Raw genomic sequence first — 15,739 nt, 5'->3', positions numbered from 1 at the left:
GCATCATGTAGAAGTTTTGAAAAATTATGAATGAATAATAAAAAAAAAGTAGAAGAAATTCTCAATTTTTTCAAAAAGCATTTTTAATTTATATACAGAATAAGTTGAATAACAAGAAATTGAAAAATGTATCTGATTTACGGTGACAAATGGCGGCCTGTCACCCAATATCATGCAGGGGGAAGACTGATTTCGTAAATCTTTTCCCACACTGTACAGAGACATTTATTACGGAAAAAGCTCTTTGAGAAAAGTTGTAATATTTTGGAGAATTTTTTAATCACCCTTTTATCACATAAAAATGGCACATGTCATTGTTTGTCACATATCACTGTTTTGAAAATTGAGATACCTAGCTGCCACTTCCCATAAGGAGTTAGTGTTTTGTTATCCACCATGGAAAATGACAGCTAATAGAGAATTTGCCATAGCGAATCCGATATTTGTAATTTCTACTTTTTTCAACTCATTCTGAATCTCAATTAAAAACGCTTTTTGAAAAAGTTCAGAATTTTTTCTATTTTTTTTTAAATCATTTTATCATAATTTTTGGGAATTGGTTACATGATGTACCACTCAATTGACAATTATGGATTACGAAAGAAAAAAAAATCCAGATAACATACAAAAGATAGTACACCCGGGCCTTAATTTTAAAAAAATTATTGAATCCCGTTAGCTGCAATGATTATTAAAAATTTAAATTTAAAAAAATAATAGATGACTGGACTTGTTCACTCATTATTTATAACATACATACTGTAGAAAATAATTTCTCTTGATTGCGGATAAATAATCGTTTTGTTTATTCTCAATCAGTCAACATTATTATTCGACAAAAAAATGAAAAATTTCGTTAGGTTGGTCAGAAACATCGATGTTTGGGCATGAAATAGTATATTATGTCATCAGGCGATAAAAGTATTATTTTTATATCGCCTTCGGCTCGGATTATAAAGCCACATTCGCCAGATAATGCTTTTATCGCCGTGTGACATACGATATTTTACGTCGTTGGGTGCGAAAACGGCGATCTGACCGAGTGAAGCGAGGTTAGAATCGCGGTTTATCGGGCCTAATGACATAAAATCGACGTATTCCATTAATCGACAAACACCGCCCATCCCTAGGCTGATTATTCCAATGTAGATCTTAATTAGGCGTTCCTGTGCATCGGGCAGGGTGAACAGGGGAAGGACGTCAAGAGCAACAGAGATTGGAGATGTTAAGGACATGACGAATTTTTTCAAAGGAATCGGTATTGGAGAATGTGCTCTTCCACTATTGTTTTATATCTGTAATAAAATTGGTTTTTTTAACACCAAGGACTCGCTGATTCATTGAATATGACAGGGACTCATTTGTTTTACGGTATTGTATTGAATTCAGCACTTGGGGAATTCAATATTACGATATTGTATTGAATTCAGTAAAAGGGACTTGTTACATTTCATAAGGAGAAAAATTCGATTTTTTTATGGAAGGGACACGTTAGTTTACTGAATAAGATGAGACAACAAATGTTTTGAAAACTTGTTTTATTGTGGAACTTGACAGTTTATCACAAGAACTGCTTAGGACATTTTTACATGAGCAAACGATAACAAACAATATTTTTGATAATAGGGATTTTTCCAAAATCTTTTCTTAAACGGAAAAATGTTCATTTTTCTTCCCAGAACGAACGAATTAGAATTTTGTACATTTGGTAAACTATGTTTACCACTCAATATTTATTATTATATGAACTTTTGCTCCTTAAACTTCTCAATTCATTAAAAATTTAACCCAGGAAGAGTTGAGGCTTTCACATTCCTTATGATAGTCGAAATTATCATTATCATTACTGAATTAAACTAGTTTATCGTTACGTTAGTACTGATTGTTTTGTTTGTGTTGCAATGCGAGTGTCTAATTATCCAGATAATCGATCAAAGAACATTCCAATTCTCATGAGCTATTAAATTTTCTATTTTGGGAGAATTGATTCATTCTCGTTTACACTGGGCACAGTGTAGAAATTATAAGGTACATTCGGCGTTAGAAAATTTTGTATCGTTACTGGTACTGCATTGAAATAGGTGGCATTTTTATCACGGAAAAATGTGCCGGTCTGTATTGCTGCAGGCGTTTCAGTCTGGAACGTTTCGACAGTCGTGACGGGGACAGTCTCGAGGATTATCGACTGAGTGGAGGTCTCAGTAATTATTTGTGTCACCTGTAAACAATTCAAATTCATAAAGTTCTTTAAACGGGAGCATTCAACTCTAAAATCTATGCAAGCTCTTGAACGAGACAATTTATAGATCAATTTTAGAATTATATCACATTATTTGAGAATTTAATTAATTTATTAAATTCCTTCCTTTCGGGGATATTTCCGAATTAATAAACACAAAGAAGGGAAAATGAACAGAGAATTTATTGCATGTGATTTTGCAATTATCTCAAAATCTATTAGATTTTGAAAAAAAATCAAAAATTTTTGTATGAAATTTTATCTTTTCAATTTTTTCAAACCTGGTTTTTCGGAAATCCGAAATATAACGCAAAAAATAGAAAATTTCATTCTCTAAATTCCATAGATTTCTTCCTTTTCCGGAATATTTCCAAAAAAACAACAAGTAACACATCAAAAGCCAAAAAAACCCACCTACTTTTCAGAATAATTCCTGAAATGAATGGTATATCCAAGTACTTTGGCTATTTTTTCTCCAGTGAAATGCTTTTCTACTTTTTTGTCATTCCGGCCGTAAGGCAGCCGTTGCCATCTCTGCCTACGGCCGTCATGACAAAAAATGTTGTTCGTCATACGGCCAAAAAAAAATTTTCTGACGAATATGATTGCAGCACGAGCCGAAGGCGAGGGTGAGGGGAACCTCATATTCGCCAGAAATTTTTTTTTCGGCCTAATGACGAAATATACTATTGTAGTCTAACATCACAACTTTCATTCCAGCCCGATTTGACCCTAAGTTTCCGGACATTTTACAATATTTTTATCATTTCAACTTTGCAGGTCGAAATTTGGATCTCGATATTGAGCCGTTAGAAAACATTTTAAAAATCCGAAAAAATGGGAAACTTTACATTTAAAGGATGATTGAATTTATAAACAATCAATTTTCCACCATTAAAATTATTTGTTCGAAACGACGGCGGTGGCTGTGTGGTTAGAGTGTGGGATTGGCATGCGGGAGACGCGGGTTCGATTCCCGGCTGAGGGGGCCAAAATTTGTGACACTCTAAATCTCACGGTTTCATTGTCGAGCGGAAGTCTCACAAGAAACGACTGTACCTGGGCAGGTTTTTCCCTCAAAATGAGGTTTTCCTTTGTCCTTCGGTGAATGCGGTACAGGGGGTTAGGGGGTGGGAAGGGAACAAATCGTAAAGACCCGAAAGGGTATACGAGAAGAAAAAAAAATTTATTTGTTCGAAATCCTAACTAATTTGTTCATATTCCGAATTTTACCAGAAATCGATTTCATGCCTAAAAAAATTAGGTTTCTGGAAGTTTAAACAATTTCAATTATTTATTTATAAACGAATGTTTTAAAAGATAATAATTCGGTGCGAAATATAATTTTAACGACGCTGAATAGTCATCATTATTTTTCAAATTTTTCTCACCCAATTTACTTGACAAATTTGATGACTGAATGTGTTTTTTGACCGTTGTAATTATTTCAAAAATCACATGACAACCGGTTGGGCTAAGCGGTTATTTAGAACATTGAATTCTTCAACTTCATTTCTATTTCTAGAAAATGAAGACCACTTAGGCCAACCGAAAACGGTTAAATCTATAGTGTGGTCTCTACCAAACCGTAACATACTTGGAAATCCCTAGAAAATGATGTCTGAAGATAATTTTCGTAGCGCACAAACCCTTTCACAAAAAAACCTATCACAATTATCAAAAAAAAAATTCTCAAACTGAAAAATTACCTCAACATTGGCAGTTCCTTCAGCCGCCTGCCCGCCATTCTCCTCCTGCCCCCCTTGCACCTGGACCTGATTCTGAGGCAGATGTTTCGCATGCGAAGTATTGATCCCGTGTCTCCTCTTCATATGTTTATTATAATTCGGCCAATTAGTGAAATGATGCTGGCACTCCAAACAGCTATAAGGTCTCTCCCCAGTGTGCTGCCTCCTGTGAGTCGTGAGGATGCCCTTGAACCTGAAGCACTTCCCGCAGAATTCGCAAGTAAATGGCATAGCCCCAGTATGTATCCTGTGATGCTCCCTCAAAGTTCCCTTCTCCCTAAAAGTCCTCCCACAGACAGCGCACTGATGGGGTTTATCACCAGTATGAACAGTCTCATGTTTCTTCAGCTGAAGGGGAGTCTTGAAAGCCTTCGAACACTGCGAACAACTATAAGGTTTATCAACAGAATGCGTCAGGAAATGTGCCTCGAGGTTTCCCTTCTGAATAAAACTCTTGCCACATTGATCGCACGTGAAGTTCCTCACCCCAGAGTGAATCCTCTTATGAGTAACCAGATTGGGTTTAGTGGAGAATCTCTTCCCACACTGATCGCAGGGAAACCGATTCTTCATGTTCTCAGGGAGATGGCACCTGCCATGAATGTAAAGTGCACTCTGCTGTCGAAAGCTCTTGCCACACGTCTGACAAATGTGCGGCCTTTCGTCACTGTGGATAGCTCTATGTGACTCCAGCACCTTTTTATGAACGAAAGACTTGCCGCAGTCTTCGCAGCTGAATTTTGACTTGTTCTTGTGTCTCTTCACGTGGCTCAAGAATGCAGGGTACTTCTCGAAGATCTTGCAGCACTGGACACACATGTACTTGGGCCTCTGAATGTGAACGACATTGTGGTGGTTCTCCAGGGACTCCAAAGAGGGTAATTTGTCGTTGCAATCTGTGCACAACCAGGGATATCTGTCCAGTGTTCTTCCTCGTTTCTTTGCTTTTGGGTAGTCATCTATCCTGGATTCTATCATCTCTTTGTCTGATTCTGTTCCAGTCATGTAGTTGTCTGGAATCTTTATTTCCTCGGTCTCGGAGCCTGAGCGGATCGGACTCGATGGCTTCCTCACTCGTCTTCTCACCTGTTTGATGCTCTGCTTGGGTGAGGTTTTGTTTTCTCCCGGGGGTTCCACTTCCTCGGGTGGCTCGAGGGGGGTGTACTTGTGGTCAATTTCGGGGATCTCATTCTGCTCGTTCTCGTCAGTCAGGTAGTCAGGGTCTAACTCGTCTCCTGGGATGTAGTCGTCACCGAGGTCAGCGGTCTCGTCTTCAGTTTTGTTCGAATACTCGACGATCTTCTCCACGTGGTCGATGTTGGGGTCGGAGGAGTCCGGCAGGGGCTTGATGTCGATAAAGAGGTGGCGGAGGGAGATCTGCGCCTGGTGAGTTCTCTCGTAGAAGAGGGTGCATTGGTCCAGGAGGTCGTAACAGTCGATGCAGATGGAGAGGGGTAGGTTGTCGGACGTGACGACCTGGAACACATTGGGGAGTTGAGGAATTAGTAGATTGTAAAATCATCAGGAACATTTGAGTATATCAGCAGCGAAGCGGTGAAACGGTTCAAGTCGGTTTTGACTATTGGCCGGTTTTCAATGAATATCTCGAAATCTAAGGGAGATGGCACAATTTTTGTTATTACCATTAATGTTGCGCCTAATTCGCTCTACTAAAAAGGACATGACATGATATGATATTCTTCGAAAACTCAACTAAGGGCTAAGCAGGGATAGCCGTGTCCATCAGTTATAATTACTGTTAAATTATTAAATAGTCAATTAGTTAATATCACTTTTAAATTTTAATTATTGAAGTAATCATCAATTATCATCATCAAGGATCATCGGGAGTTTGTACATGCCTTAAACTTTCTTCTAGATCCTTAAATTCGCCTAAATTGAATCTGCCCGTTCTGAATTTTTTTCAAGTTTCAGATTCATTGAAGAAACTTTGATTCAAAGCACAAAAAAGAATTGAGTATTTTTGTTCTTTTCCACAATCCCATGAGCTCAACTTACGCAATCAAAAATCATAGAATTTAATATTGCAAGTGATATCACAATTTAGAATTAAATGCTAGAATTTCAAAGTTCTAAAGAGCTTAAACAATTACAACTTTTTTCGGATTCTTCCCGAATTCTATTGAATTGATGAATATTATATAACTGATTATTATAATTAGTAATATTATTTTGTCACTAGCGAGGAGATTACTTTTCCCCGGATTAATCATTACTCTTGAAATAAATCCATGAAATGGTTGTATCATTGAGCGAGTTCGAACACTGAATGGTTATGCTATATTAAACTCTTAAACTATCTAGTATGGGTTTTTTCTCAAAATAAGATTTAAAAAGTAAAAGTTAATCATTAAAATTCCGAAATAATTTAAGTTTGAAATTTTCACAACCCTAGGAACACTGGTTTCTAACATGTAATTTCCTAGAATCCAGAAATTTTGTCTAATCTCTAGAAATAAATTGTCTGAAATGAGGGTCAGAAAATAATAGCTCTGACGCCCGTGTCGTTCTTGCCTTTTTACCTGACCCTCATTTTCCGAGCCTTTTTCTGCCAAATGTCTTCTCACTGTCATTCTAACCCTCATTTTTGTCCTTTCATCCTGACCCTTATCTCCTGATCCTCATCTCCTGACTCATAACTAGACACTTAAAGTAATTTCGAGGCCAAATATTTGTCTAATGTAAAGAGATTACGTTTTTGAAGATTACTTCATTCGCGAGAAAAGAGCCTTTTTTTCTCTTCTTTTTCAGAATTGAAATTTTATGAAAACTGGAAAGGAAAAATGGAATTGATTTCTGAACAATATTCCGAAATTCAATCCAAAAATTGATGGAAAGAATAATTGATCATTGGTTCTAGAAATTTTTTCCTAAAAACAATAAAAAAATACGCTTATTTTTGTCATCTAACGGATAATGCATGTTACGAACAGGAGTTTCTTAAATGGGTTCTCTTTCCAACTTTCGAAATTTTTTTTTGACACTGCTGCTACCTTCACCTCGTCCCGAAAAGTGCCTTTTCGTTTACTCGTCTTAAGTCTTTTCGCTTACTTGTAAACGAAAACGGCACAGTTCGGCCACTCGCTGAATGTAACATCACTATCAAAAATATTGTTCGACACATGTGAGACGGCAATTTTCACGAGTGTGAAGTTGGCGGCCCGAGACGAAGTCGAGGCTCACCTGTATTGAAATATACTCTTCCGCCACGGCGAGCGCAAAGTGCACATTTCTGACTAGAAGCCTACGCCATACCAGAAAATAACGTCCTGACCACGGGAGGTAGGGAATATACTATTCTCTGTGTACTTGAATTTCAGAAAATTTCGAACAATACTTCAAAATTCGACACACTTCATCCGTGAACTTCAATTATGCACTTCAATTATGGGCTTGTGAAATTTGTGGATTTTCAAAAACTTCGGTTCCATACAGAGAATTTATAGAAAGTAATTTTTCGCCCGTAGAAGACATTTTCACCCCGCAGTGTAAGCTACACCGACGAGTCAGCCATAGATTAGCAGTACACTGTTAGAAATTTGTAGAAATTTCATAGAAAATATAATAGAAAATCTCATGAGAGTGCACTGAGAAAAAAAAATTAGTTTTGCCAAGTATATTTCCTAACTACATGAAAATTTATACCTGTCTTATGCAGATATTTACATGCATTTACTTGTGGTAAGTAAATATACTTGTCGAAAGCAATTTTTTTTCTCAGCATGACATTGAATCGAATTTATGGAAAAAATGGTTATGAAATGTCAAGTGTTCACGGAAGAATTCACGGAAATTTATGAGTTTTTAGTGGGAGTGAGATCGGAATCTCACAACTTGATTGAATTTTCAGTGAAACATGAATATTCTGAAACAAAATGACCTTAATTTTTAATTTTCCCCTGAATTTTCTAGATTTTTCTGAAGTTTTACAGAATAATTGAACTGAAAAATGAAGTATTTTATTGATTTCCAGATCATTTGAACAGAAAATCAATGGAATATTTGATTTTTCAATGACAAGATTTCCTGATATTTCAGTGGAATTTGACCACGATAAAAATATCTGGAATTTGGCACGGAAAATTCAGACGAAAGTTTTTAACAGTAACGACTTGTACATTACACGTACTTCACCCCTATTTGGTGCGAATAGTCACACCGTTTTAAAATAAGGAAGTTGAAACCCTTCTTTACTACATTGCGCAATGACTGAAATTATTTGGTTCATAAGAATGAATGATTAAAGGAGAAAATAAATCAAAATTTATTTCCGTCAGAAGGGGGTTTATTACCTCTTGATGAGGAAACATCCAGAGAGCCTACATTGAAAATTTATCTAGCCACAAATCACTCGTCTACGTAATGGACGGATAACGAGCAAAAATTAACTGAAGTTACAGGATTAGTTTATCATTGGAAGAGACAATAATATGCATTGAATAATCATGCTGGATAAATTGATCCCAATTCAATTCAAATTCATTCATTTCACTACAGATGGGACTTTATATAACTTTTCACATCTGGTGACGTCAGAGGATATCGTTAGGTAGGATTTTGGAGTAGGTAGGAGAGGAACAAAGATAATTCTCAGCTATAATACCCCAAGACCTTCAAAATTATCGGATATTTCCCGAAGGTTTTGTTGCATAGGAACGAGAGGGATGTTTTGCAAATTAAAATCCCGAGTGTGCAACGCGATGGATTTTACTGCAGAACTGATCCCTCTCGTTGCTATGCAGGAAAACTTGAGGGAAATATCCGATAAATTTTGAAGATCGAGGGTCATTCGGAGGACAATTTCTTCAATTCTGATTTTGGCCGATTAAGGTGCGGTGTTGGGGGTTACGGGACAAATTTCACCAAAAAGATGAGGAATATCTGTCAAATTCGTAGAAAACAATTAATAGGCTATAGGGAAATTTATCATAAAAAAGTGGTTCTTTACACACTAATAACACAATATACTATTATTTAATCGTGAAATTCGTCCTGACCCGGTGATGAATCCGTTCTTGATTTTTCAGGGTATTTTTCGTGGTGTGAATGAATTCAGTACCGAAACGGTAAACCGGGTTAAGTAGATTTCGACTATTAGCCAGTTTGTGACGAATATCTCGGAATCTAAAAGAGATAGAAAATTTTTTGTCATGTGCTTTTTTGTAGAGCCAATTAAGAGTTTTAAACAAGGTCATGAGAAGAATTTTGCTATCTCCTTTAGATTCGGAGATATTCATCATTCCCCTCAAGCTAGATTTTTAGGAATCACTTTTGATGAGAGGCTGTCGTTTAAACCCCACTTGGCTATAACCCTTCGATCCTCACTAAAATCCCTCAACATTATTAAATTCTTGAGAGGCACCTGGTGGGGTGCTCACCCAGAAACTCTCCTCATCATTTATAAATCCTTCGTCCGGTCAATCATCGACTATAGCTCGTTCATCTCATTCCCAGTTCATAAACAGGATGCCATGAAACTTGAACGACTTCAGTTCGCGGCGATTCGATTTAGTCTAGGATACAGAATATCCACCCCAACTAATATCCTCCTAGCCGAAAGTAGACTCCCTCTTATTGAGAAACGGGCGATATTCCTGTGTAAAAATTTTCTCATTAAGGCTATTTCTAATCAGGGCTCACAGGTCTCGTCGACTATTAGAGATATGATCGATCGAAATGAATTCATCCCTAGAGCTAAAGATCGCATGATCAACAAGTGTATCTTAGAAACCACTCCATTGATTCCCGAACTGCACTCAGATAACCATTTTGGCATGTATTTATGTAATTACGAGACAATTTTGTCAACCCCCACGGATGAAAACGACTCGACTGAAATAGAGCCAAATATTCAGAATCGAATCAATAACGCGGTGAAAATTTATACCGATGGAAGCAAGAGAGCTGATGGATTCTCCGTTGGCTCTGCTTGTTTCTGTCCAGAATTTGGACTATCCAGGAGTCTCAGTATTAATCCCCTGGCCTCTGTATACACGGCGGAATGTTTGGCCATCAACGAGGCTATCAGAATTGCTGTAAACTCTCCATTCAAAGATTATAAAATTGTCACTGACTCCCTCAGTGCCCTCACTTCCCTGTCCAGACCTAGTCAAACCATAAGGGAAAATTATTTGATATTGGAAGCTAAAAAAAACTGCGAATTATTCAATCAAAGAAATGATGATCAGCATTTTATTAAATTTGAATGGGTTCCATCCCACACAGGAATTGAGGGCAATGAGGAAGCAGATCGGATAGCCGGGCAAGCTACGGAGACTCCACCAAATATATTCTTTCCAGTTCCATTTACGGACTATCGAGAAAACTTTAGGATAGAATCCCTAGATTCCACTATAGATATTTGTATTGAAGAGGGGCGAGATGACAATGAAAGAGGCAAAGGGAAACTATATTTTAAAGATTTTTTTAAAAAAGGTCGTAAATCCTGGTTTCACAACCAAAAACTCTCTCGACGCACAATTGTGTGGATTAATCGAGCCAGGGCCAATCATTATCATCTCGCCGCCTCCCTTAAGAGAAAAAATTTCATTGACTCTGCGGAATGTGAATGTCGAAATCCATGTGAAGACCTTGAGCATGTTTTATGAGAATGCCCACGATATGCTCAAGCTCGAGAAAACATGTTCAACTCTCTCCAGATAAATAATTTCTTCCCTCCATACTCTATCCGAACGATTCTCAAGGAAATTGATCTCAAATGTATCGAAATCGTCTCAAATTTTCTCGACGTCTGCAAACTAAAAATATAAACTTTCTGAATCATAACACAAAGATTAATGTAAGTACCTAGTGTTACACTCTACGTAATGACGTATATATATATATTATTCTTCCTTTTTTTTTAATGCTGTATAAACATGTAAAGTTTTGAGCAAATAAATATAACAAAAAAAAAAAGATATTCATCAAAAACTGACCAAAAGTCAAAACCGACTTAACGCGGTTCGCTACTACATTATTTATTGAAAGTGCTTGAAGTTCTTTTGTGTATTTTTGATGTTCAATTCTGCGGATTGTAAAGTGACAAGTTTTGAATAATGAGAGATTAATGAGCGACCTGTTCTCCACTCTGCTACCGAATTAAATGAGGTGGAAGTGTTGATCTATGCTCGGACACATTACATCATTCGAATTCATTTCCCATTTTTTCTAGGCTTTTTTAGGATGAGTTCATCATTCATTAAAATGTCAGGGCTTGGAGAAAGTGAAGTATGATGAATATCTTTTTATTTCTTTAACTCTTCAATCATTGTTTTTGGAAAAGGGAAATCGTTTGAATTTTGATAGATGGTAATAGTGAGTAAGTTATATCGTCACTTAATTCAATGAACTCGAATCATCTCATCGCGTCGATTCATCTTTCCGAGGTAAGTTACATGACTCAAATTAACTTCTAATTTGTATGAAGACTTTCTAGCGTAAGCATATATTCATTCAAATTTTGAAATTTCAAGGGAATGACTGTCACTTGTTTGTTTATCTGATGTTTATCAGTTGCTTTTTTGAAACGGTAATTATTCAAATTAGTTGAAATATTAGACCGTTTGGAGCGCGAGATACGCGGTGGATGCGGGTTCGTTCCCACCACCGAGCGTTTAAGTTTGTAACGCTCCAATTTTCAGTTTCATTGTCATTCTTTACGCCCACGACAGTCCTGTAAAATTGTTAGGTCGCGTCGAGAATGTCAGTGGGTTTTATGTTTTTTGGGTCGCTGATCACGAATCTGTCGGTTACTTTTCCGAAAAATTGAACCTTCAATTGTTATTAACAATTTTAATTGCTTAAAAGGCTTTATCTGGCAAACTATGACAGATATCGGAAAAATGGTCAAATAAAAGATGTTTGATATGTAAAAATACTCATTTTTTGTTTTATGCCTTTTCCCCCTAGCTATGATAGATACGGAGTTATCGGGGGGTGGCAGCGGAGCGGGCGCCGCGTGAGTACTCGCGCAGGGTGTTGGCGTGCTCCGATGCGTTTATCGGGACACTTGATGCAGATAGAGAAAAATAGTTAAAATGAAAAATATTTGCAATCAAAGTTCCCATATAATTGATTTATTGACATTTTTTCCTACAACCAGTAGTTGATGAGATATTGACGCCATCATGCTGCGTGATCGGGCAAATTACCTAGAACGCTTTTGTTTACTGTTGTTTAACGAGTAAACAATTGGAGATACAGGAAAAAATGTCGCATAATAGATGATCCCCCATAAAAAATACACACTTTTGATATTTTGGTCTTTTGCCTAATCTTCATTATTTACGGAGATAGAGCCCGTTGTAATACTGATAGTCGTTGGCCAACACAGGTTTTTCCCTTAAGAAGTTGACGTCACTTGCTTGTTTACCTAATGTTCAACAGTTGGATTTTTGTACTCGTAATTGTTCACAATAATTAAATTATTTATGCCTTTATTTGGGAATGAGACTCCAGCAATCGAATGTACTCTCAAATTTCTATAGATTCTTCCTGATTTGAATTGTAATGCCCATTGTTATTTTGTTACTCGTTTGTCTTTTTAAATCTTTATTAATGAGTTTTTGATATGGCTATATTCATTGTTATGACTCCGGATAATAATGAATAATAATGAATTATTTCAGCGTCAAGTAAATACCTATCGTAATCTAAGGGTTGGAAGCAAGTGATCGATACTCTTTCATTACTTTCATTCATGATTTTTTGAAAGGAAGATCGTTCAATTTGCGAAAGAGAGGAATGACATCGTTTGTTTTCTTTCAATTTCAATTAATTTTTTCCAGTGTAAATACATATTGATTGTAATTTTAAAATTAAAAGGAAGTTGACATCACTTGTTTTTTTACTTGATGTTCAACAGTTGGGTTTTTGGACTCGTAATTGTTCAAAATAATAAAAATATTGACGCCTTTATTTAGGGATGAGACTCCAGTAATCGAATGTACTCTCAAATTTCTACAATTCTTCCTGATTTGAATTCAATGCCCATTGTAAGTGTTATTTTGCTACTCTTTTGTTTTTTTAAATGTTTATTAATGAGTTTTTGATATGGCAATTATTTAAATTGTGATACATGGCACTAGCTGGACTGAATGATTTTAACAAGGTATGAATCCATCATTCAAAAATATTCATTGATATGGCTTCCGGATAATAATTAATTATTTCAATGTGAATGCCTATCGTAATCTAAGGGTTGAAAGCAAGTGATCGATGCTCTTTCATTACTTTGATTCATGATTTTTTGAAAGGAAAATCGTTTCATTTGCGAAAGAGGAATCACATCGTTTGTTTTTTTTTTTCAATTTCTATGAATTTTTTTAGTGTAAATACATATTCATTGTGACTTTAAAATTAAAAGAAAGTTGATGTCATTTGCTTGTTTACCTAATGTTCAACAGTTGTGTTTTTGGTATTGTAATTGTTCAAATTAGTTGAAGTATTACGCTTTCATTTGAGAATGAGATTCCATCAATCGAATGCCTCTAAAATTTCTATAAATTCTTCCTAACTTGAATTGAATACCCATTGTAGGTGTTATTCTGCCACTCGTTTGTTTTTTTATATGTTTATTAACCAGTTTTTGATATGGCAATTATTTGAATTGTGACCGATGGCACTAGCTGAACTGGATTATTACCAATCCATCATTCAATAATATTATTCATTCTTATGGTTTCCGACTAATAACGAATAATATTGAATTATTTCAGCGTGAAGTAAATACCTATCGAAATATAGGGGTTGAAAGCAAATGATCGATGTTCTTTCATTTCTTTGATTCATGATTTTTTGAAAGGAAAATTGTTCAATTTGCGAAAGAGGCCAATCATATCTTTTTTTTTTTTTTTCAATTTCTATGAATTTTTTCCAGTGTAAATACATATTGATTGTAATTTTGAAATTAAAAGGAACTTGACGTCACTTGTTTGTTTACCTGATGTTCAACAGTTGGGTTTTTTGAATTGTAATTGTTCAAATTAGTTGAAATATCATGCCTTTATTTGAGAATGAGACTCCATCAATCGAATGTTCTCTCAAATTTCTACAAATTCTTCCTGATTTGAATTCCCTATTCACTGTAACTACTATTGTGCTAGTCTTTTGTTTTTTAAATGTTTAATGAAGGAGTTTTTGACGTGGCAATTATTTAAATTGTGAGGCATGGTACAGGCTGGATTAAATAAATTGAGTAAATTATGAATCCCTCATTCAAAAATAGAATTACATCAATTCAACTTATTCTCAATTTTCCACAATTTTCTCCAGAGTAAAATAAGTATCTATCGAAATTGTAAAGTTGGAAGCAAGTGACTGATGTTCTCTCCTTCCTTCGAACCCTCATCAGTGATTTGTTGAAATGCCAATTGTTTAAATCACGAGAAGTGATACTGACTCACCTGTAAATGAAGAAACCTGATAATTTTCTCTTCAATCGCCAGTCTGAGCCCCTCAGGATCATAAATACCAATGACTTTGCTCTTGGATTCCGCACACAGCCGGCATAACTCTATGTCTGCCATGGTTACACCCTTACGAAACTGTCAATGTCTGATTTAATCCGTCATTATAGCTGATAGGTCCTTAACTACTTGATGAACACGTCTAGAGTGATGAACCTGGGGTTTTAATTTATAAACAATGGGATGGGAGAAACGAGGGACGCCAAACGCGAACGGACATGTTCAACTGTTTTGTGGGGGCATTTTCATGGCGAACGACGCACCCAAGCGCGGGATTTCGAATGGATTATTCACATCGTCATGAGCATGAGCTGCGAAAAAGCTGTAAAATTTATCCAAAATCCAAAACTGAAATAAATGTAAGGACAGGGGAATATTTATCAAATTGTTCTTTCAATTTCAATAACTTCGTCCAATTGATAGGGAAAAACTGATAATTAACCCTCTACGGGTACATTGGGTTTACTCATAATCCCACCGCATTTTCTCTCGGTTGTCATTCCTACATAAGTGTACCCCGCCATATTGATGCACCACAGTTATTTTGTTCAGATGTTTCTGAGTACTATTGGCCTCAGTTCTGCATTGGGTATAGATTGGGGCACTCTTAACCCTAGTCTGGGGAGCGATTTTGCTCGTTTTATGTCGACATAAAATCATAAATTTCAACCAATGACAGTCCTGGATTCGGAATACTCAACTAGGATTGGTTGAAATTTATGATTTTATGTCGACATAAAATGAGCAAAATCGCTCCAACGTTGCCGAATCCACTCTACACTTCCCGGGCGCGTTTAGCGAGTTCCCAGCAACGTCGTGCAACAGGCAATTTCATTTAACACGGGAAAAAATTGTTCACCTGTTGGAAATAATTTTTTTTTCTCCCAGAATTAAGGATACAATAAAAAAAAATATTAGAATTTTCCAGATACTTCAATTGACGAATTCAATTTTTCTCAAATTTTTCCGGTCAACCAGTCGATGGTAAGGTGAATAAAACGACGTGTTGTGGCAATTCCCTCGCATGGTGACCAGTCTAGGGTTAAACTAATTAACAGCGAAGATTTTAGTGAAACCCACTAAGGAGCTGCGTCCCCTGTTCGCTCCGCTCGCCAATTCCCATATGACCTCCATGATCCTTATTCTGACCATTGTGACCCTTAATCTGACCCTTAATTTTGGAGTCGAGAGAGATCGATTTGGATTTTTACAATATCGATATATATATATATATATATATATATATATATATATATATATAT

The 15,739-nt window shown here is 36.2% G+C and overlaps 1 protein-coding gene across 1 annotated transcript; it reads right to left on the bottom strand.

Annotated features, from left to right (window-relative positions):
• Window positions 1-1,521: 1,521 nt before the first annotated feature.
• Window positions 1,522-14,692, bottom strand: LOC107046009 (zinc finger protein 260). Its single transcript, XM_015268462.2, has 3 exons — window positions 14,415-14,692; window positions 3,949-5,463; window positions 1,522-2,218 (listed from the first exon to the last, which is right to left on the bottom strand). Exons 1-3 carry the CDS (start codon window positions 14,535-14,537, stop codon window positions 1,970-1,972), a joined length of 1,887 nt encoding a protein of 628 aa, XP_015123948.1. The 5' UTR covers window positions 14,538-14,692; the 3' UTR covers window positions 1,522-1,969.
• Between the last annotated feature and the right edge of the window lie 1,047 nt (window positions 14,693-15,739).

The sequence above is a fragment of the Diachasma alloeum genome, unplaced genomic scaffold (assembly GCF_001412515.2).
Source record: "Diachasma alloeum isolate Michigan unplaced genomic scaffold, Dall2.0 Dall_scaffold_01177, whole genome shotgun sequence".
In the NCBI taxonomy this organism is placed as follows: Eukaryota; Metazoa; Arthropoda; class Insecta; order Hymenoptera; family Braconidae; genus Diachasma; species Diachasma alloeum.
This window is presented reverse-complemented; position numbering and strand designations above follow the sequence as displayed.